Source organism: Protopterus annectens, chromosome 2.part0, assembly GCF_019279795.1.
Source record: "Protopterus annectens isolate FY-2018-M chromosome 2.part0, PAN1.0, whole genome shotgun sequence".
NCBI classification, from domain to species: Eukaryota; Metazoa; Chordata; order Ceratodontiformes; family Protopteridae; genus Protopterus; species Protopterus annectens.
The window spans coordinates 1,398,000,297-1,398,022,255 of NC_056728.1; the positions used below are offsets into that span (position 1 = coordinate 1,398,000,297).

Below are 21,959 nucleotides of genomic sequence, written 5' to 3' on the forward strand. Positions count from 1 at the left end.
GACCTGTCACCAGTGGTGTTCCACAGGGGTCAATGCTGGGCCCCCTATTGTTTGGAATTTACTTCTCAGTAGTTCAGGCCAAACCAGAGGGGCTGTGGTTGACTAAGTTTGCTGTTGACTGCAAATTAGGTGCAATCATTGAATCCCCAAACAATGTCAACATACTTCAAGAGGGACTTATACAAACTAATGATTAGTGCCAAAGCAGTGGAAAAATGTATTAACACCCCCTTTGGTAAAAACAATATCCCTGCAGACTATCATATAAGTAATAATACCCTAAGTAGCAACTCAGTTTTGAGAAATTTGGGAATGCAAGTTGGTTGTAGCCTAAACTTTGACCACCATGTATCTACTGTGGTAAGGAAGGCATTCTATGTCACACACCTGCAAAGCCATTGCCTCAAGGGCAGAAGAGGTCATAACACCCCTGTACTTGACCCTCATCAGGCCAGTAATTGAGTACAATACTCCCTTTGGTATGTACCTTACCAAACACCTGCAGCAACTTGAGAGACCTCAGAGATTTCTAACCAAGAAAATTCAGGGTCTCCAGCACATGTCATACATTGACAGAGTAAAGTCACTGTCACTGTACTCAGTAGCATACAGACTACTTGGAGGAGACTTGTGCCTGGCATACAGAGCAGTCTTGGATCCAAATCTAATGGAAATGCTGCACATCCTCAAATCAAATGGGACAAGGGTCACCCGCTCCAGGGACCTTAACCTGGCCTATGACATAAATTGGACCTGCTGGAGTGATAGAGATGTCTCTCAGAGGTTGCCACTCCTCTGGAATAGGCTACCGGTTCACATCAAACAAAGCCCCTCTATGATCTTATTTAAGCGTATCCTGGATGACTGGATAGGAAACCATAAATTCCTGCTACAGATTTCACCTATGACCCTCCTAGATATGGGCATTCGTTGCTAACTAACATCTCAAGTTTAGGCAAGATCCTTTATATTAGGTTTCTCTTGTATTATATTGGGCACACACTGCTAGGCTTATAAAGACCTTCAGGTCAATAGCCCAGTAACCACATATGAACCTATAATTGTAAAATATAAAAGTAATGCATTCTGATGAAAAATAGCAGAAACAGTAAGCAATTTCCAAAACAGAGATTTAAACCCAAGAATTCAAATATACAATGGAATGCCATGTTATGTTGATGGCTTGATCACAAGCAATATGTAGTATAATCATTTAGTGCAGATCAGTCCAGTGTCAGGACTGTAGTGAACAATGAGCCACTGAGGCATACCTCCAGATGATGTCATCAAACAGCTCCAAGTGCAAGTGAAGTCATAAACAAGGTCCAGTAAGATGCAGCAATCTATATCAACTACTGTGCTGCTAACTCAACTGCTCTGGTGACTTCTGATTTGTACAGCTGGTTTCAAATCACAACAGCTCAAATAAGGAAATCTTTGACCTTCAGCATAATGAAAGTAGATGGCAAGGCATATTGAACCAACCATGCGTGTAACAGCCAGATACAGATCCTGTGGAGAAATGATAGGTGACAAAAGTAACTGTAATAATGTAAAATATGAGGAGCACAGCAGATAGAAAAACGGAAGTACCATCTCCCTACGAAACAGTTTTGCCACACCAGAAGTAATTTAACAAAGTGTGCGATAGGTAAAAACAAGATAGGTGTAAAATTGTACAGCATCTTTGAAAATGTAAGACTTTTGTGCATTGACATTAAAACAAGTTTGAACCTCTGTGAATTAACTTACTAATATGTTTGTTATCAATGAGGGTTATTGAATTATATTGCCATTTTGTACAAGGCAGTTACTGTGTCTCATTTTCATCGTGGAAACATTATGAGTAATGTTTTCATCGGCATGGAAGTAATTGCCACCAAAATATGTAAATACAAAAAACGTCACATTTTAAAGCAGCAAATTCTAACTACATGCACAAAATCCTGACACATTCTTTACTGCAAGGGAGCAAGTGCACTCCACAGTGGAGAGTGGGTCATCATCATCTTCTGTCAGATGTTCCCGTTAGGGGTCGCCACAGCGGATCATCTGTTTCCATTTCTTCCTGTCCTCTGCATCATGCTGTTTCACACCAACCGCCTGCATGTCCTCTCTCACCACATCCATAAACCTCATCTTAGGCCTTCCTCTTTTTCTCTTACCTGGCAGCTCCATCCTTAGCATCCTTTTCCCAATATATCCAGCATCCCTCCTCAGGACATGTCCAAACCAACGCAATCTCGCCTCTCTTGCTTTGTCTCCAAACTGTCCAACCTGAGCTGACCCTCTAATATACTGATTCCTAATTCTGTCCATCCTAGTCACACCCAGTGCAAATCTTAACATCTTTAACTCTGCCACATCCAGCTCTGACTCCTGCCTTTTCGACAATGCTACCGTCTCCAACCCATATAACATAGCTGGTCCCACTACCCTCTTGTAGACCTTCCCTTTCACTCTTATTGGTACCCGTCTGTCACAAATCACTCCTGACACTCTTCTCCACCCATTCCACCCTGCCTGTACTCTCTTCTTCACCGTGGAGAGTGGGTAAAGGGTAGAAAAAACAAATATAAAACCCAAACATAGACAGAGACAATAATGACTTATAAAGTGGGGACAACAATGAATGTGCACAGTCCAAGGGTTGATACTTGTTAATGGGGAGAACTAGGAACAAAAACATGGGACAGATGACACATAAGGCAGAGGAGCATCTGGATGGGAGAAAGGGCAGTGTATATGGCAGATGCCAGGATAGCCCAAAGCCCAACCTACACAGAGACCAGTCACTTCTGTGTTTGATATGATGCGCGGGCTGCACCTCAGGTGGTCTAATGGTCAGGGCCTGAAAGCTACATGACCTGACTGGCAATGCCAGGAAGCACTCCAGAGTGCTGAGACAGGGGTCCAGCTGGCTGCACACCTCAGATGATGTCAGCCTAAACGTACTTTCTGCTACTTTTATGAATATAATATACTGTATGACTGTTGTTATTCTCCCTCAGGATCTGCATCCAAAATCCATTTTTTTCCGTATTTCTTGAATTACCCCTGCTTCAACATACTTTTTCACTTTGAATGGTAGCTTTCTTCATACGTTATATGTAAGAGCCTTAACTATGTAGCTGTAAAACATCCCTTCAAACCAGGTAATCCTAAACCTCTTTGTTCTGTTAGGGTCATAAGCTTATCCCTCTTGCACTCTTCCCCTCAGAAATAAAATCTTTCAATTCTGTATTAATTGTTATCCACAACTTTTCCTCTGGTTGATAAAAATATGTCTGACCTGTGCATAAAACTAAATGCACTAAAAACATTTTACTGCTTGTATCTTGCTATCCATATCCATAGGAAAGAGCTTCCAGTTTCTTAGTTTTTATATTTTTTAGCCTCTTCCCACATGTCCTTAGCTACCATAAGCAAATCATTTTTAATCCATACTCCTAAATACTTCATTTTAACATGTCCCCATAAAAATGGGTATTGTGGACCAATTCATGTGTGGGTTCATAGGTTATAGCTATAGCCTTTGTTTGTATCTTCATTAATTTTATATCCCACCAAAAAATGGAAATGTCTCATAATGTACCACAACAATGAGATGTCCTTTTCTGGTTCTGTCAGACACAAAATAATATCATCTGCAAATAAAGACAACTTTTCTTTAACACCATACTAATTTTATCTTTGAATTTCTGATTACCTTGTTTTCTTTGCCAATGGTTCTAAATATAACACAAATGCAAAGGGGAAAGAGGGCACCACAGCACGGTTCCTCTGTTTAGACATAGCTTATCAGAGATGAACCATCCAACTTTGATTTTTGCCTCTGATCCCTCATATATCCTTTTAAGTAACCTTATTATGATGTCAGGAAACAAAAATGTTTTCATTGCCCAACTTATAAAATCCCAAGTTACAATACTGAATGCTTACTCTGCATCAAGACCCACCAATAACAGCAGTATTTTCCTACGTTCTCCTTCCCTCTGAACCATCATTCTGTTAATGCTGTCAAATGTTTGCTTCCCCTCCACAAAACCACATTGGTGTATATCCATCAATTTTGACATAACCTTTGCTGTTCTTTAAGCCATTATAGACATAAGCACTTTATAATCATGGTTTAAAATCGAAATGGGCGTATATGACGCTGAATCAGATGGGTGTTTAGCATCTTTTGGTATAACGGCCACCACAGCTTTTTTCAGGATGTTGTTGCCTCCCCACCTTTTAAAATACTGTTAAACAAAACCTTCCAGATATTTATGAGTTTCTTCCCTCCTAACTTCCAAACTTCCACTGGAATGCCATCTGCTTCTGGAGATTTTCCTTTAGATTGGTCATACATCACCCTTTGTCTCGTTTGCTCCTCTCTTAACTGTTAGTTGTTTAACTGCATCTACTTCTAACCATGTTATATTTAACTCCTTCTTAAACATTTTCATGTGAGCCTTTTCTTGATTTGCCCACTTCTCTGCTTTTTTACAAATTTTCATAACATTTCTGAAATAACTCTTAAATACCTTCACAGGGTCTCTGATTGTTTTTCAGATTGTACGCTCCCTAAATTTGGCAACACCCTTTCTGTTACCTAAGTCATTGTGCCAAAAGTTTTTGTGCTCTGGAGTTAACCAAAAAAAAAAAAAGTTGCTTAACAACAATCTTTCTAAACTCATGTATATTATCCAGGTACTCGCTTATTTTCTGTTTACTCTTCTGCAGTTGCACTTCCTCTTGTTCTGTGAGATTCTCTTTATTTTTTAATACTTTAATCTTTGTCATCCCCTCTAATTAATACTTATTACTTCTTAACCAGATCCATCCAGATTTTAAACTCCAGTTTTGTTTTATCCCACTCAATAGCTATAACCTCTGGAGTTCTTTTTATCTTCCCTTAACTCCCAAATAACATCCACTACTCATTCCTTAAAAGCCTCTCTTTTTAACGGGTAGGTGGGGAAGCACCCGCATCTCCTCTTTACTTCATTACCCTGCATTTTTATCTTAGTAATTACTGGTGCATGATGCAAAATAGTTACTGAATGTGTGTCAAAGTGTCAAAGTTTTCAATTAAATGCACATGTCCCTGTGAAATATAATTTCTGCCAAGTCTAGTCCAGATATTATACCTTGGGGAATAATATGTAAGTTCTCTCTGAGCTCATATTATTGAATTCACGTCTTTCATACCAAATATTTTCATAAATTTCTTCAGAAATCTACCCTCTTTTGATATATTTTCCCTTCTAGACCCCCAGGTGCATCGTCATTGTTGGAAATCAAAATTTCAGCCCCTACCTATAAGTAATATTCCCTGCTGAAAGCTAAGTGGAAACATTATACTCGATATCCTGGGCACTGCACACCACCTAGCATTTGAGTGAGTACAGCCTTTCCTGTAAATGTATCTAACATAATGTGCACCAAGTAAGGCCCTGTTGACACTGTAGCATAAATTAGTGACAGCAGTGAAATGAACAGTGGTGTAAAATACTTGCATGGCGGTGGTTCTCTCCTCTATAGTCTTTGAGAGCCATATATGGCCCTCCACGTGCTGCAACATAATATCAAATAACTGGTATAAGGTATATGAAGCTGATGTCTTTGATACTCCTAGTATATCCCTTGTAGTTTGCCGAAAGGTCCTTGTAACTAGGATGGCTAAAGCTACACAAACCTTAGCATCCGCTGGGGTGGGCAGTCCATGCATGTGGAACAACAATTGAACATGCAGCACGTGGTATAATACTGCAAACAGCAAAAAAACACTCTTACAGGATATAAAGTCAGTACTGTGTAGTAGCATTTCTGCTAAATTCATTTTGGGATTTGAAAAAAGCAGAAAGTAAAGAAAACAGACCTTAATGTCCTCTCCAATAAATGTAAATAATAAAAAAAGATATCAAACAAAAATTAACAGTAATGGAAGGCAGACTTTAAGAAGAGGATGTTAAACTACAAAGTCAGAGTCATACAAAAACGCCTGTTAAAGTTAACCCATTTATTTACAACTGCAGAGCATTTCCTGTTTTACTAGAAAATAAATACTTTTACAGACCACTTGGACACCAGGTCATATTGTTTTTCCCCTTCAGCTTTGCATTTATTTTCACCTTGTTTCTCTTTCCATCTTATCTGTCATAAAAAAATTGTCTAAGGAGATCCTTTCTTGTGTATGGTTTATTGTCTCTAATATCTAGGCAAGTTTGAAAATTTTTTCTACTTTATTGAACAACAAAACATAGAAAAAAATACAAATAGGGAAGGGAGTCAGAAGGGAAACATGAAATGCTGGAGGGATAACAAATTCCAGTCAGACATCTTTACTGTTATGACACTTTGAAATATGAGTGACATTTCAGTAGAAAAAAATAATACCATCAGTAGGATAATGCCCTCACTAGAAATGGATAAATAATAGAGAGTCTATCATTCTGGAATGCCATAGTTGACAGGCCACACTGCATTGCCAGGGATTGTCTACAACTGTCTCTTCTAGGCTTTTGAATAGTGGCAAAGGCACTAGCCTCCTTCATAGAATTATATAAAGTAAAAACTTGTTTCCCTCATAGTAATAATATGTGTGTGTGTGTGTGTGTGTATATATATATATATATATATATATATATAATTTGGTAGAACTATTTTTCCTTCACAGTAACAGAGATTTGGTAATCGTAGTGACAGTGTGATATTGTTAGAACACAGCATCTGTAAGTACAGAAAATAAATATCCAGTAAACAAGTGTGAGTAGCTTCGTAGAATGTGCTTATGTGGAACAAAAAGTATTATACTTCTGAATTTTTTTTGTAACAAATTCCATTAACGATATATGCTTGTTGAAATATCCTTAACAGTTGAATGTACACAGATATTCAAGTCAAAAGGGAAATGGCTAACACAGCAGAAAAGGTTACAGACTATCTGTCAATGAAAGAACATTTCGACTTGCTGAAGAAACTTGTTTTTCTCTAGATGAGATTAGGAATGCAGACAAAGTAGGCTTCAATATAGGAAAAGAATGTTTTCATCAAGGACAAAGTTTTGAAACTGTAAAGCTGGCTGTAAAAGACTTTTTGGTGGACATTTTGGAATCTGGGTCAGCAGAGGATGCACAGTGTATCTGACAGTGATCTGTGTTATAACGAAAATGTTTTTAATCTAACAGTAGTGCTTGGTTGGCTTATTTCAGTAAACTCTTCAGCATAAAAATATACAATTGTACAGTCAGTCTGTGTACATGCTGATAATTCAGTTTTAACACTCCCCATAGTGCCTTTTTTAGGCAATGTCAAAACAAAATTTCTGATGTAACAAAATCCACTTGAGGCAAACTCAAGGTTCTGCCAGTTAATGATAGAAGTCTAAGCATGAAGCTGCACTCCTTGGAAGCACTTCTCACCTTGGAAGATGCTGACATCTGTGCAGTCATTGAGACATGGTTCAAGGTCACCGAGAGACCCGGGCTGTGCAAGGCTACAATGCCTTTCACATGTTCAGACCTCAAATTGAGCATGAAGCAACCAGAGGTGGAGGAGTATCCATTTTCATTAAAGCCAAGTATACCTTGAGACTGTTCAAACAGTATGACTCTCTCGAACTACTCCATGTCCAGTTAACTCTAGGCAAAATACCCTACCACATCATTGCTAGTAATAGTTCCCCCACCATGAACCAAGAAAAGCACACCGCTTACCTGGACTTACTGGAATCACTCTCCATACAGCTTAACACCTTAATCATGGATGATTTCAACTATCCTTCCATCAAGTGGGTGACATATATGAGTGCAGACACGCTCACCCAGAGGTTCCTGGACTTTGTTAATTCAAGTGCTCTGGATCAGATAGTCTGCACCACTGCAAGGGGCTCAAATGTCCTAAACATAGTTCTCACCAGCATTGGGAGTCACTGCACCCCCCCCCCCTCCTTGCAATGCCTTCCATGGTAAGGGCAGACCATAAAACTGTCTGTTTGAAGTAACTGTTGGACCTGACACCACCACAGGAGCAAAAAAAAGAACTTTTCCAAAGCTAATTTCAGACCACTAAGAGATGGTATAAAAAGTTTTATACCCCCCACACTCACAGACAGCAATGACTCCTATGCAGAGGTGTACTTAGATGCCCTGTACAAACACTTAATCAGCTGTATAGACACGGCTGTACCTGAATGGATAAAAAACAGGTCCTCACGAAAAAAAAAACAAGCCACCCTTGTGGACCTTAAGTATAAACAGGTTATATATCACAAGGAAGAAACTGATATCTAAGAATAAGAGGGAACTAACTCAGCTGAGGAAGAATTCCCTCCTCAGCTTGAAAAAGCAAATCAGAAATCTCGTGAAATCCTCTAAAGCTAAGTATGAAGCTAAAATAGCATCCCTAGTTAAGGGTAATCCTAAGGCATTCTTTAATTATGTCTGAAACCTAAAAGGGAATGCCCAGCTTTGTGCAGAACTGGTAAAAGATGGTACCACTCACACTGCACCAGAGGAAATCACCAACCTGCTAGCTGCCAGATTTTGGTGCAAGGTTCACACGTCTGGCCCCACCAGCCATACTCCAAAGCATACCCAACACCAGTCCTCTGCCTAGTATCTCTAAATTTCAGGTCTTCTCTGCACTCTCCAAAGCCAAAAACATGGCCTCAGTGGGATCAGATAACATCTCAAGGTGCTTATTAAGCAATCTAAAACAGAATCTAGCAGACCCCATTTAACACTCTCTTTAACCATAGCCTGAGAACTGGGTTTGTTCCAGTGGCGTGGAGAACAGCAACATTAATCCCCTTGCACAAAGGTGGGCCATCAACAGACCCTGAGAAGTATAGACTCCTAAGTCTAACCAGTCTCATCTGCAAGGCCATGGAAAGAATCATCTTGGACCTTATCAACCAGGACATAGGTGACCTTCACACTCTAGACCCAACCCAATGCTTATTAAACCTGGTGGACTTCTTCAAGAAAATCACCAAAGCCTTAAATGATGGTAAGGCAGTGCATACTGCCTATCTTGACCTGGCCAAGGCTTTTGACACAATCCCCCACTCTGGTATCATTGTAAAACTCTCTCAGTTAGGGATTAACTCTTATGTCACTAGATGGGTAGCCAGCTGGCTCACCAACAGAACACATACTGTCAAAGTTGGTGAATCCATCTCTACCAGTAGACCCATCACCAGTGGTGTACCACAAAGTTCTGTGTTGGATCCTTTACTGTTCAGAATCTACTTCTCGGACTTCCAGGCTAAATTAGATGGCCTTTGGCTTACCAAGTTCTCTGATGATTGTAAACTGGGTGCAATCATTGAGTCCCCCAATGATGTTAACATACTACAGGAAAAGCTAACACAGACAAATGACTGGTGTCAAAGCCACAGTCTAAAACTAAGTGCAAAAAATTGCATTAATATTCCGTTTGACAAAGTAGAATTCCCCACTAGCTATAGTATTGACCTCACCCCCCTACGTTTAAACACAGTTGTGCGAAACCTATGAACACAGGTAGATAGCAATCTGAGCTTCGACCACCAAGTTTCCTCTGTGGTAAGGAAAACATTCTACGTTGTGCATCTCATAAGCAAGGGCATCGCATCCAGATCTAAGGCTGTTATAGCCCCACTGTACTCGACCCTCATCAGACCAGTAATATAGTACAATGCTCGCTTTTGCATATACATCAATAGACACCCACAGCAGCTGGAGAGACCACAGAGAGGAACATTCCTCACCAAGAAAATACAGGGCCTCCAAACCATGATGTATGTGGATAGACTAAAAGCCCTGTCACTGTAGTCTGTATTGTATAAGCTGCTGAGACGAGACTTGTGCCTAGCCTACAGCGTAGTCTCCGACCCTGCCCTGATGGATATGCTTCACATACACAAATCTAATAGCACAAGAGCCACTCATTCTAGGCATCTAAACCTAGCCTGTGACATTAACAGAACATGATGGAGAGACAAATATGTCTCCCAGAGGCTGACGTACCTCTGGAATAAACTTAGAGTTCATGTGAAGCAGAGCTCCTCACTGACCCTATTCAAGGGCATCCTGGACAAATGGATGGGAGACCACAAATTCAGCTTTGGGGTGGTACCCATGTCCCTCCAAAATGCATTCACTTAATAAAGACAGATGGGACAACTTTGGATTAACATGGCTAAGCTTGTAATAGCTATAGGGCTGCTGGCCTAGGAACCACCTATGAACCTATGAGTCTGATTTTGTTCTGTAATTTTTATTATGTTACTCCTACGATACTAGTGTTATTCTTGCTCTAATGCTTCTTGGCTTGTAATACTGGCATCTGGAGGATAGGCTGAAAATCTAAAGTTCAAGTAAACTTGAATGTGCATTTGTGCTTAAATAAAGTAAACCTGCCACAGATGTTTGAGGTTTCTTTGATACACTTCATCAGTGTAATCTTCTGTCATTTCTGCAAAGAATTCTGAATTGCTTGCTTAGAGCTGCAGTTTTGCCATCATGCTTCTTTTAAGAATACACAGAGGTACTTCTAACAAGATGAAAGTTAAGAGGGTTCCCAGTGATTTTTTTTTTTAACAAGAAACATCTTTATTGAATTACGCATGACATAGGCATTCATATGTTTATATTAATGAAGATAAACCATATTGATATATATTCAGTTGCAAACATTATACATCACTTATAAGCTGTGCAGTCATCGTCAGTCAAACATTACATAGCTCACTCAATTCTTGCCTTCCATTAAATCTCATTCCTACACCAAAAAATTATTCTGAATAATATTCCCACAATTCCCATTTTTCTTTGTAATTTGCTCCTACCCTTTTCTAAAGATCCCACTTCCAGTTATTTTATCTCTGTTACTATATTCACTACTTCCAATACTGTTAATTTAGACTTTGATTTCCATTTTCTAGTAACTGTTTTTTGGCAGCCACCAGAATTAAATTCAGCAAGGCCTTACTATGTCTAGGCATTTTTGATTCTATATTACAGCTCAAAAAATAATTTCCTTAGTTACACCACTTTGTTCACCCAATATTTCTGACAGAGTAGACTTTAAGGATTTTCAAAATCTGCCAATTTATTACACTCCCCAAAAAATGTTCCCAGTTGCCTCTTTTTTCCCCATCACACCTCCAGCATTTGCAACACTTCCAAGCAAAGATCCTAAATCTTCTAGACTTTGTTACTGCATATATCCCCCATTGTTTCTTTGTGAGTTGCTTATCCAGTCTCTCTTACCACTCCTTTCTAACCTCCTGTGAATGATTATCCTGCTTGGCCCTTGCTGTCTTCTCCACTCAGATAAAATCCTTCATGTCTTATTAGTTGTCATCCACAACTGGCTGATAAAAATATGCCTGACCTGCGTGTAGCACTAGGGTACTAGAAACATTTTATTTTCTTGTATCTCACTATCCATATCTATAAAACAGAGCCTGCAGTTTCACATATCGTTTGTTTAGTCTCTTCCCACATACCCTTATCTGCCATAACAGAATCATTTTAACCCATATTCTTAAGTACTTAATTTCATCATGTCCTCATAAATATGGGTATTGCTGAACCAATTCATATTTGGGCACATAGTTTACAGCTGTTTCCTTTATTTTATCTTGATTAATTTTGTATCCTAAAAAGACATTAAACTGTCTCAGAATGTTCCTCAACACTGAAATGTCCATTTCTGGTTTATATTCTGTAGAAAATAATATCATCTACACATAAAGCCAACTTTTCTTGATTACCACACCAATTATATCCTTGAATTTCCAAGTCCCTTTTTTCTTTGCCAATGGTTCTAAATATAAAGCAAATAACAAAGAAGAAAGATGACACCCATGGCAGTTCCCCTGCTCAAACAGAACATGTCAGAGAGGAATCTCCCCACTTTAATTTTCACCTCTGATCCCTCATATATCTGCCTAATCAGCCTTATCATCTAATCACAGAATGCAAATGCTTCCATTGCCCTGCTTTTAAAATCCCTTCTTAACATTGTCATATACTTTCTCTGCAACAAGGCCTACCAAAAACAGTGGTATTTCCTTACATTCTGCCTCCCTCTGGATCATCCTTGTTCTGTTAATGATGTCAAATGTTTGCCTTCCCTCCACAAAACCACATTGATCTGTATCTATCAATTTTGGCATCACCATTGCCATTCTTAGCTAACAAACTACTAGTTGCGACTCTCAAATCTCACAATAAAGCTGGTGACTCCTTGTTCACAAATGTTGTTGGCTCACACTGGAATAAACTTCCCATAGAACTGACCACTCTAGGATCAGCACAACTTTTCAAGAAACGACTAAGGAACTATTTCAAATCTCACTGGCTTTGTCCTTGCTCTAATCCTGACTGACCTCAGCATCTTACTCTCCTTACAGCTCTTTACTATACTCCTCTACTTGTCACTACTTGTCACTATCACTAGTGCTACCCCCCTCTGTAGCTCTCCTTGAATTTCACTTCCTTTTTTAATTTTCATTAACACCTTCTGCTCTTTCTACTTGACATATTACTACAACCAGTCATATATCCTTTCTATTTAAACCTATATCCTGCTACATATGGAACTACTCTGTTTCTTAAAAATAGTACCCTAGCACTAAAAGTGTTATCTTTATTGTAAATACTGTATATATGACTATTAGACTTAGGGATGAGTCATTATTTTCTCTCCTTCAACATTAGTATGATTGCATGGTTAAGATTATAGAACTAGGAATCCTCACTGTTTTGACTATATTCTATTGTATTTGCTTCTATACTATTACTAAGCTATTTTAGCTCTCTTACATGCCTATAATACTGTATCCTATTGTGCTTTTTTTTATGTACCTTGTTATGTTATGTTTGTACTAGTACATAGTGGAGCTTTTCTCCTCGGGCCTCTGCTGAAAATGGACATATATCCAGCCAGACTAGCCCGGTCAACAAATGTAAAATAAAATAAAATAAATAAATATTCTTTTACTTTTATGGTCATAAACAATTTGTAATCATGGTTTAGAATCACTGGGCCTATATGAAGCTGGGTCTGATGGATCTTTACCATCTTTAGGTATTTAAACCATCACAGCTTTCTTGCAAGATGTCAGTGCTTCTCTTCCTTTTAAAATACCATTAAACAAAACCTTCCAGGTCTTTATCAGTTTCTTCCCTCCTAGCTTTCAGACTTCCACAGGAATGTCATTTATTCCCGGAGACTTTCCTGCAGATTGGTTATACACTACCATTTTTTATTTTATCTTTTTCTCTCCTCACTGTTAGTAATTGAACCTCATCTATCTCTAACCTTGACATTTTTACATCTTTCATAAACATTTCCTTTGTACATTTTCTTGATTTCCACATCTCTGCTTTATACAGATTTTCATAAAATTTCCAAAATTTTCTAATACTTCTACAAGATCTCTGGCTCCCTAAGCTTGGCAGCATCACTTTCTACTTTATGTTGCCTTAGCTGTTTTGCTAAAAGCTTTTGCGCTCTGCAGTTATTATAAAAAACAGTTGTTTAACAAGCAATCTTTCTAAACTTGTGCATATTCTTGAGGTAGTCCCTTATTTTCTCTTTAGCACTCTGCAATCGCACCTCTTCTTGTTCTGTGAGATTTCCCCATATTCTGCAATACTTTAACCTTTGTCAGTCCGTCTAAATAATTTTTGTTGCTTCTTAAAAATATCTCTTTTTCTGGAATTACCACCCTGTTTTTTAAACTCCACTTTAATTTTAGCTCACTCTGTAGCTAGGTTTCCTGAAGAAATTTCTATCATCCCTAATAACTACAGATTCATTAAATTCCTCTCTGTTTAAACAGATAGGTGGGGAAGCGCAGGGGTCTCATTTTTATTTCATTACCCTGTATTTTTATTTTAACCGCGGTGGTGGTGCTGCGATAGCTTTGTCGCATCACAATAAGACGTTGTCCTGTTCGATTCTCAGCTAAAGTTGTCTTCTGTGTGGAAACATGCGTGAATGGGCGTACCTTCGTTGAAGGTTGTACGTCAGGGCTGGCAACTCGGTACGTAAAAATCGAATGCCAATTATTAGTGGACCGGAGTTCCGCTGTGGCGACCCCTAACCGGGAAAAGCCAAAAGATACAACAACCCTGTATTTTTATTTTAGTTATTATTGGCATGTGATCTGAAATAGTTATTGGATGCATATCAAAACTTTCAATTAAATGCACATGTTCCTGTGAAATATAATTTCTGTCTAGCCTAGCCCAGTCTTTGCACTTTGGGGAATAATATGTAAATTCTTTCTGAACTCCTACTACTGAATTCATATCTTCCATACCAAATATCTTTATACATTTCTTCACAAAGCTACCCTCTTTTGTTATATTTTCCCTTCTAAGCTCCTCAGATACATCCTCACTGTTGCAAATCAAATTTTAGTCCACAGCTATAAGTAATATTCCCTACTGAAAGCTGATTATTTCTCCCAGAATTTTCTGAGCTCTGTTGTAGCAGTTTTAGGTGGAATATAAATGCATGCCAGCATAATCCTCCTCCCTTGCCAGTGGCTCCTTACTATTACAAATTGCCATTATTATCTTTTTTCATCTTCTACCCCTATTAAAGCTCCTCTCAAAATGAATACAAATACTCCCCTTTTCCTTTTTCCCCAGATATTCCACTGAATAATCATCCTGAAACCCTTTCTTTTTCAAGTTCACATGCTTAGTTCTTTCCACATGTGTGTCCTGTAGCATAGCTATTTGCACTCTACATTTTGCTAAGATGCATGGTACAGTGTCTGCTTGTACTTACAATAAGGGCTGTTTTTGTCTTATCTTTATTCCACTCCCAGATGTAGAAAACAGCTAGAATGCTTCCAAAAAATATTATATCCTAGCCACTGAAAGAAAAAAGCATTCTGTTTTGATTGCTTATATTAGCTTGTCTGCATAGAAACATGAGGACCAGATACACAGTCGCCTTCCACTACAAGCTTTTCATGTTGCACTGTGAACATTTATTTGCTAGAGGAAAACTTTTCTTTACATCAAGTGTTCTTTTATTTACTTGCTTTCCCTTAATACTTATTAGATCAAGAAAAGGGCCTTAATCCAGGCATTCCCATATGCAAGAGTAAGAAAATGTATATTGATTTTACTTATGTCATGCTCTTTTGTCCAGGCTTTCTTATCTTTTCACACTCCAGTTCCTACATTTCTTAAAACTGAACAAGAAGAAAGAAAGGAGAAAGAAAAAAGACACCTGTTTACTTTAGTATCCCTATTACACACAAAAATAACTGAAAAAGCTATACTTTCTAATATACAGTATATGTTATGTTTTATAAAAATATTATTAAAAACAAAAAAAATGTTCTACTTACACTTAAGTCTTTCCTTCCCCTTGCCTTTTCCCTCTCCTTAATGTTCTTTCAAACATTAATGACATAAAGTAGGGCATATATTTTGAATCCTCTACAAGTTTTAAAAAGTAAGAAAAAGGCCAATATTTCCAGATTTTCTTGTTCTGCTATATTTTACAAATGTAATTGATACTTTGTAATCCCACATTTATTCATTAATTTCCAAGTTGCTTGTTTTGTTCCTGTTGATATCCATCTCCCATATTCAGTCCGTGGTTCATTTCTAATGTACTCCTAGTTCTTTTAGTCAACTCCTGTGCTTTTTTTCTTTCTCTCAAACATTTTCCTTTGAAATATTAGAAAATGTTTCACTGACATAGTCTGTTTATGAGCTTTATTATCAGAGGAACAAGAAGCAGAATACCCTTCTGTTTGATAGTTCACCTTTTGTTGGGCAAACTTTTTTATTTCCTCATTAGCATGTTCTGTATCAAAAAATGAATTTGACCCTCCAGGAAAAAATATTCTGAAGATACCTGAATACGGCAGCTTGAATCTCATACCTGCTTCTTAACATTCCCTGATTGCTGGAATATATTTACTTCTCTTCTGACTGGTGTACAGTGAGTAATTATTTTCTGTAAATACTGTACTGTCTCCAACTTTTAGTACTTTGTCCTTCTGCCAGAGTTTTTTAAAACATCTCTTCTTGAGCACTCATACCCATCCAGGCTTTTCTTCATTTTGACCTTTGAGTTTTGCAGTTTTAACAGCTCATCTGAAAATATGTTTAAAGCTTTTTCCATTTTTTGCAGCCTTTTGTTATTTGAGTTGATATACTCTTTTAATGTTTTGTTTATTTTAAACAGCTCTGAGCACCTTTGACTTATTTTTCCTCTAGATTACTGGAAGTCACGTCTTGCTCCAAAGCTGGAGCCTGAACTGCTTTTTACTGAACAACTGCACGATTCTTCTTGGTGTTTTCTCCTCATTTTCTGTAATTGATTTTCTTTCACATCATCAGACTTTTGTTCTTTGCTGGCATTCAGGCAGTACACTTAGTATTCAGTAACTGAAATTTACCTAAAAAGACACATTTGCTGGCTCTGTTTTCTGAGTTTCAGTTTTCACACTGGGAGAGATGAAATTAACCTGCTACTCAGTGTGCATCCATCTTGTATGTTACGGGGTTCTCATTGTTGTTCTAAGGACAATAACTACAGTCTGCAGAATTCCAAGTCTGTTATTGTGAATGTGGGTGATGTATACCTTTCCTGAGTTTGTGGTGCCTTGGAATATCCCCCTACTCTAACGTGCCTTAACTTTTGAGATATAATTAATGGAGGTATGAGGTGTACAGCCCTACCCCATGATGGGAGTGCAGGGGAGATTGCCTCCTGCATAAATGTTTTAAAAGGGCTACAGTGGGTCTTGTAATGTACTGATGAAATGCTCAAATCAAAGTTTTACAGTTGAGGGAATCTTAATATCAGTTGTTACATTTGTGATAGGGAATCAAGTTAAGGCACCCCCAGTGAAGGCCTACTTAGAGCGAATTATCTGTGTAAACCAGTAGGATGTTTGGTGGATCACCATCAGTTTTGAACCTTCAGTACCCTTGGGTAATTGTGAAAATGTAGTAGTTTAACTCAGAGGAATATTACACGTGATGTATGCTGACATTGTTTCATAGCACTTCATAAATGTAAGAGTTCTTGTTTCTCATTTTTAGATGGCCAGAGTGTCTATGTCCTACTCTAGAAGGAAACATTTTATAGTCCGCAAATTAATGCCAACATGGGAAAGTGTTTCTTTTAATTTTTTTTGAAATGCTGTGTGATGCCATAATGCCTACACCTGTTTTTCACTGCATGGCAGTTTGTTGTCACTGAATGCTGGCTTCTACATGATCTTATTTCATTTCAGATATCACAAAGTGGAAAGTTTGGAATAACACCAGCAAGCGAACTATGCAGCTCACAAATGTCTTCTCTTACTTACCGCACCTACTTGACCATGATGACAGCCTGCAACCCAATGTGTTAATTGGACAAGGAAGAACTGCAGGTAGGAAAACAGTTAGCTTATTACTTACACAGTGATTTACATAATTAAAAGGTCCTTGCAAAAAGTACTCAGTAAAAATGTATAGTATTTCTAACGGCAAAGGTATCTGCATACATGTTTCTTCAGATTAAGTAATGTAACTTGTTTGCTTAAGCAAATACTTATTGTTCCACATTTAGCGATTTTCATACTGTATATGTCTCTTTTTCTAGTTTGTTGGTTGTAAGTACTGAAATGGTTTTCAAAAGTAATCGTCATAACTCGTTTGTTTCCCATAAACATTAAGTGACAGTAGCTTAAAAGATGAGTGAAGTAGCAGAGTAGTCTGTTTCAGATTCTGAATGTACAGAGCAGCAGCTTGAAGACACAGAATTTCCAAGGCTTCACAAATCAAATGTAAGGTAAAAGACACAAAATAATTCTGCAGTCATTTTTTCTAGATTGTTGTTATGGTAAATTCATTATCAAAACACTTCTTCCAAAGTTTAATGGTTCTTCTTAAATATCGTTAAATGTAATTGCATTTTATTGAAGTGATGATTACAAAGAACTGCATAAGTAAAAAGATGGATGTTATACAAATTAAAATGTAATTATATTTCTTCTTATACTTAAATATCCATAAACATTTAAAACATATTGTTATTTTATTCGCTTTTGTGCAGTAATTTTCAGAAGAGGTTTTTTAGGTGATAATAAAAGTCCTGCTAGCTGTTTTAAAAGACATATAATTGCTGAATACCAACAAGCTTTTCTTGATTAGGGAAGATAAGTTTTCACTTAACTTCCTAGAAAATGTGCCCATAAACTGTAAGTATAGACTTGTAATGTTTACACTTGGTTTTACAACCAAGATTATGTCTAGCATAAAGGTAAGTCTGAAGCATGTGCGATAGATGCAAAAGTGCTCACATTGTTTTATAGTCTGTTTATTTTATTAAAGTTTTTATCATCTTAGCCATGCTCCAGTTCTCTCATTTGGATTTCTAGGTCTGAGTATATAACATTACAGTTAAGTGTTGTGTTTGCAGGCATGCAGACTTGTAAAACTGATGTGCGATTTCTGTGTAGTGTTGCTGTGTGGCTATACATTTAGTGACATCCATTTTCTGCTGCCCCTGACTTTTCTGCCCCATTCATTACCCAGACATGTTATTCCTGGCCATGAAACAAAGGGCAGTGATTCATTCCTTATGCTTGCTGGTCACAGAATTCATGCTTACCAGTGCTCATAGTACTCTGTCAGATATTTAAAAAAAAAAAATATATATATATATATATATATATATATATATATATGGTTCCCATTCAGAAGCCTGAAACATCATAAGCCTGAAAATCAAAATCCTGAAACCAAAAGCCTGAAAATTCAGAATACTGAAAACTCAAAATCCTGAAAGCCCAAAATCCTGAAAGACCAAAATCCTGAAACTCAAAATCCTGAAAACACAAATAATGCTAATATGTCACTATAAAGACACTAATATCTACCAACTGACCCTGACCCTAACCCTAACCCTAAGGTCCGTCACTATCGTGACACTCACCTGACCCGCGCCCTAACCCTAACTCACTTAAACCACCCCTAACCCCAATATTTGTCACTATTGCATACATGCCTAACCTGCGCCCTAACCCTAACTCACTTAAACCACCCCTAACCCTAAAATAAAACCAACCGCACACTTACCTGACCCCAACACATGACCTAACACCACAGGGCTAACAATAGCAAAGCCACAATGACATCAGTATGTCTATTTTGTGTTTTCAGGATTTTGAGTTTCAGGATTTTGAGTTTCAGGATTTTGGTCTTTCAGGATTTTGGTCTTTCAGGATTTTGGGCTTTCAGGATTTTGAGTTTTCAGGATTCTGAATTTTCAGGCTTTTGGTTTCAGGATTTTGATTTTCAGGCTTATGATGTTTCAGGCTTCTGAATGGGAACCATCTATATATATATCTATATATATATATCTATATATATATATATCTAGATATATATATATATATATATATATATATATATTAAACAGGAGGGGAAGGTTACTTAGCACTAGCACCAGCCGAAAAGTCCAACAGATTTGACACTTAAGTAGAGTATCCACACTTTTATGCCTCTCCTTCCAAGTGAAGCCAAACCATCCTATGCATGTCTAACCCAAAATCCAGCTTACCAAAATTAGCATTGGCATAATACAATATTCGAATATCTGAAATAACCATGTTTTTAAACACTTGAATTGCACTTTGTAGCAGTGGATTGCAGCTATGTTTTTGTTTGTTTTGTTATTTTTTAATGAGTTAATAGCAGAACCACTTTTTAGTAGCATAATTACTTTTTAGTATGCAGTCAATGAAAAGACAAGAGTTCTCAAAGGGAAGAGGAAGAAGATGCAGAGTGGAGACACTGACTAACACAGTAATAAGTAGCACTTAGAATTTAATAATTTCGCTGATTTTCAGTTTACCAGTGAACAGATAAACATTTTGAAAACAGGGTTTTAATTTGTCCCTTCAGTATGAATAAACTATATAAAGACAATTTTAGAGTTAAAAATTTGTACAAGAAAGTAGAATTTAAAATGGCTTTTACATATTATTATTTTGGTTGTTAGTTTTGCTACTACTTCATTAAAAAATTGAATAGTTGCAATCTACTGTTACAAAGTACTATTTAAGTGTTTCAAAACACGAGTGTTTTAGACATTAGAATATTATGTAATATACCACCAGTTGTGCATTTGTATAATCTGTCACTTGCAGAATGCAGAGCAAGTTAAGTGTTTACAGAATTTAACATGTTTCAGTTTTGAAAGTAGATAAAGATGATGTAGCAGTAATGAAAAATACAACGAAAAAAATGTCAACTTTCTTAGCAGAAAATAAGTGCCATTTTAATTTAATTGTTACATACTAGATTCTTTGATTTAGAACTAAACAACTTTCTAGTTAACAACATACCTAAAAAAGCCTCTTTTTGGCATACCAAGAATCTACAAGGATATGAATTTACACCAAAAGTGTCTGTTTTAGATTCCAAAACAGAGTCTTTGGCTAGGTGGGTAGATTTTAGATTGAATAAAATAATACAAATACAGAACTTCATTAAAAAAAAAAACTTGTACATTTGAAGTGAACTCAGTCTTGTTAGGTTAAGTAATAGCATGACTGAAACAAGGTCAGTGATTTCTAATATTGGAAGTTTATATATATAGCATTCCGTAGGCTGTAGATAAAGCTCTTTTTTGAAGATTATGTGTGAATTCTAGTATGGATAATAGGGATATTCTTCTTATTTGCTCTTCATTGCACATAATTTACATAACATTTTTCTGTTTTAATAGAAAAGTATTATAAACAGCTGATGGGAGTAGCGATGGGAATGTGATAGCCCCTACCTTTTTAAACTTGGTTTTGTTCATTTGGGAGCAAAATATGTTTAGATGTTTTTTTTTTTCTAAATGTGTTCTTTCAAAACAGTTTTTGGCAATATTTTTATTTTGTGGCTAGGATCTAAAAATTATTTTACTGAATTTTTAGAAAATGAAATTCTAGACCACATTTCTTAAATTCAGAGTTCCCATCTTTTCCACAAGTATCATATTTGGATGTAGACTTTTCATTTTGAAGTGATACATTGGATTGCGACACCAAGGTCTTTCAGATGCCTACTTTCCTACCCAAGGAAATTGCCATTCTGACTGTTCTAAACAGAATGTGTTAAAAATCAGTATGACAGGAAATAAGACATTTTTAAAGGTTGTTAATATTTTAGTACATATTGAAATTTCAGTAGGGACTGAATGTAAGAAACAGCAAAATATGTAATTGAGTACAAAATATAAATTCCTACCAGTTTTATTGCATGGTATAGACAAAGAAAGATATTTTATGATAGCTGCATTAGAAATTACCTGTACTATGAGCATGCCTTACATAGTAGGCCGTGGAAGAATTAAAAACAGCTTTAATAATAATTAATACTTTTTAATGTGTAATCCTAACATGAGCAAACTGGTGATGTACCCACATTTGTAAATTGTAGGGCTGCTAGTTTAAAAGATATATTGGAACAAACAGAAGTCAGTATGTTACCTAATGAATTCAGGAGACCATGGGGGTACTTACTCATGTTTTTTTTAATAAGTGTTGCAGACATAGATTTAGGTCCCAAGTTGAGTCACACTCATATAGTGTACAGTGAGAAAGGACACTTTACAATAATCGATATATTCAGGAAAAAGTCTCCAAATTAACCATGCTGACCAGAAAATAGCTAGGAAACAATTAATGTGTGTAACACAGTAATTAATTTTATTGATTCGGTTGAGTGCTTTTGTCTTAAAAGACTTAGGGGGAATTCAGTAAAGCCTACAAGATTCTTTTTGCTGTATACATTGCACCATGATGCGTACACGAGCATGAACAATTTTAAATTCAGTAAGCATCGCTTAGTGGTGTGCAAGCACTCACAAAATGGGAAACTTCTGTGGAATGCAAATTTCCATATAAGCAGGTAAGTCTTATGCATATAAGCCAGGTGGAGTGATCCAAC

The 21,959-nt window shown here is 37.1% G+C and overlaps 1 protein-coding gene across 1 annotated transcript in view; it reads left to right on the top strand.

The window, feature by feature from the left end:
- The window catches only part of MGAT4D (MGAT4 family member D), a 997,995-nt gene that overhangs the window by 266,213 nt on the left and 709,823 nt on the right, over nucleotides 1-21,959 (top strand). Inside the window, exon 3 of the mRNA XM_044060402.1 lies at nucleotides 17,264-17,404. Within this exon, the coding sequence (XP_043916337.1) occupies nucleotides 17,264-17,404 (141 nt within the window). The remainder of the gene's footprint in view (nucleotides 1-17,263; nucleotides 17,405-21,959) is intronic.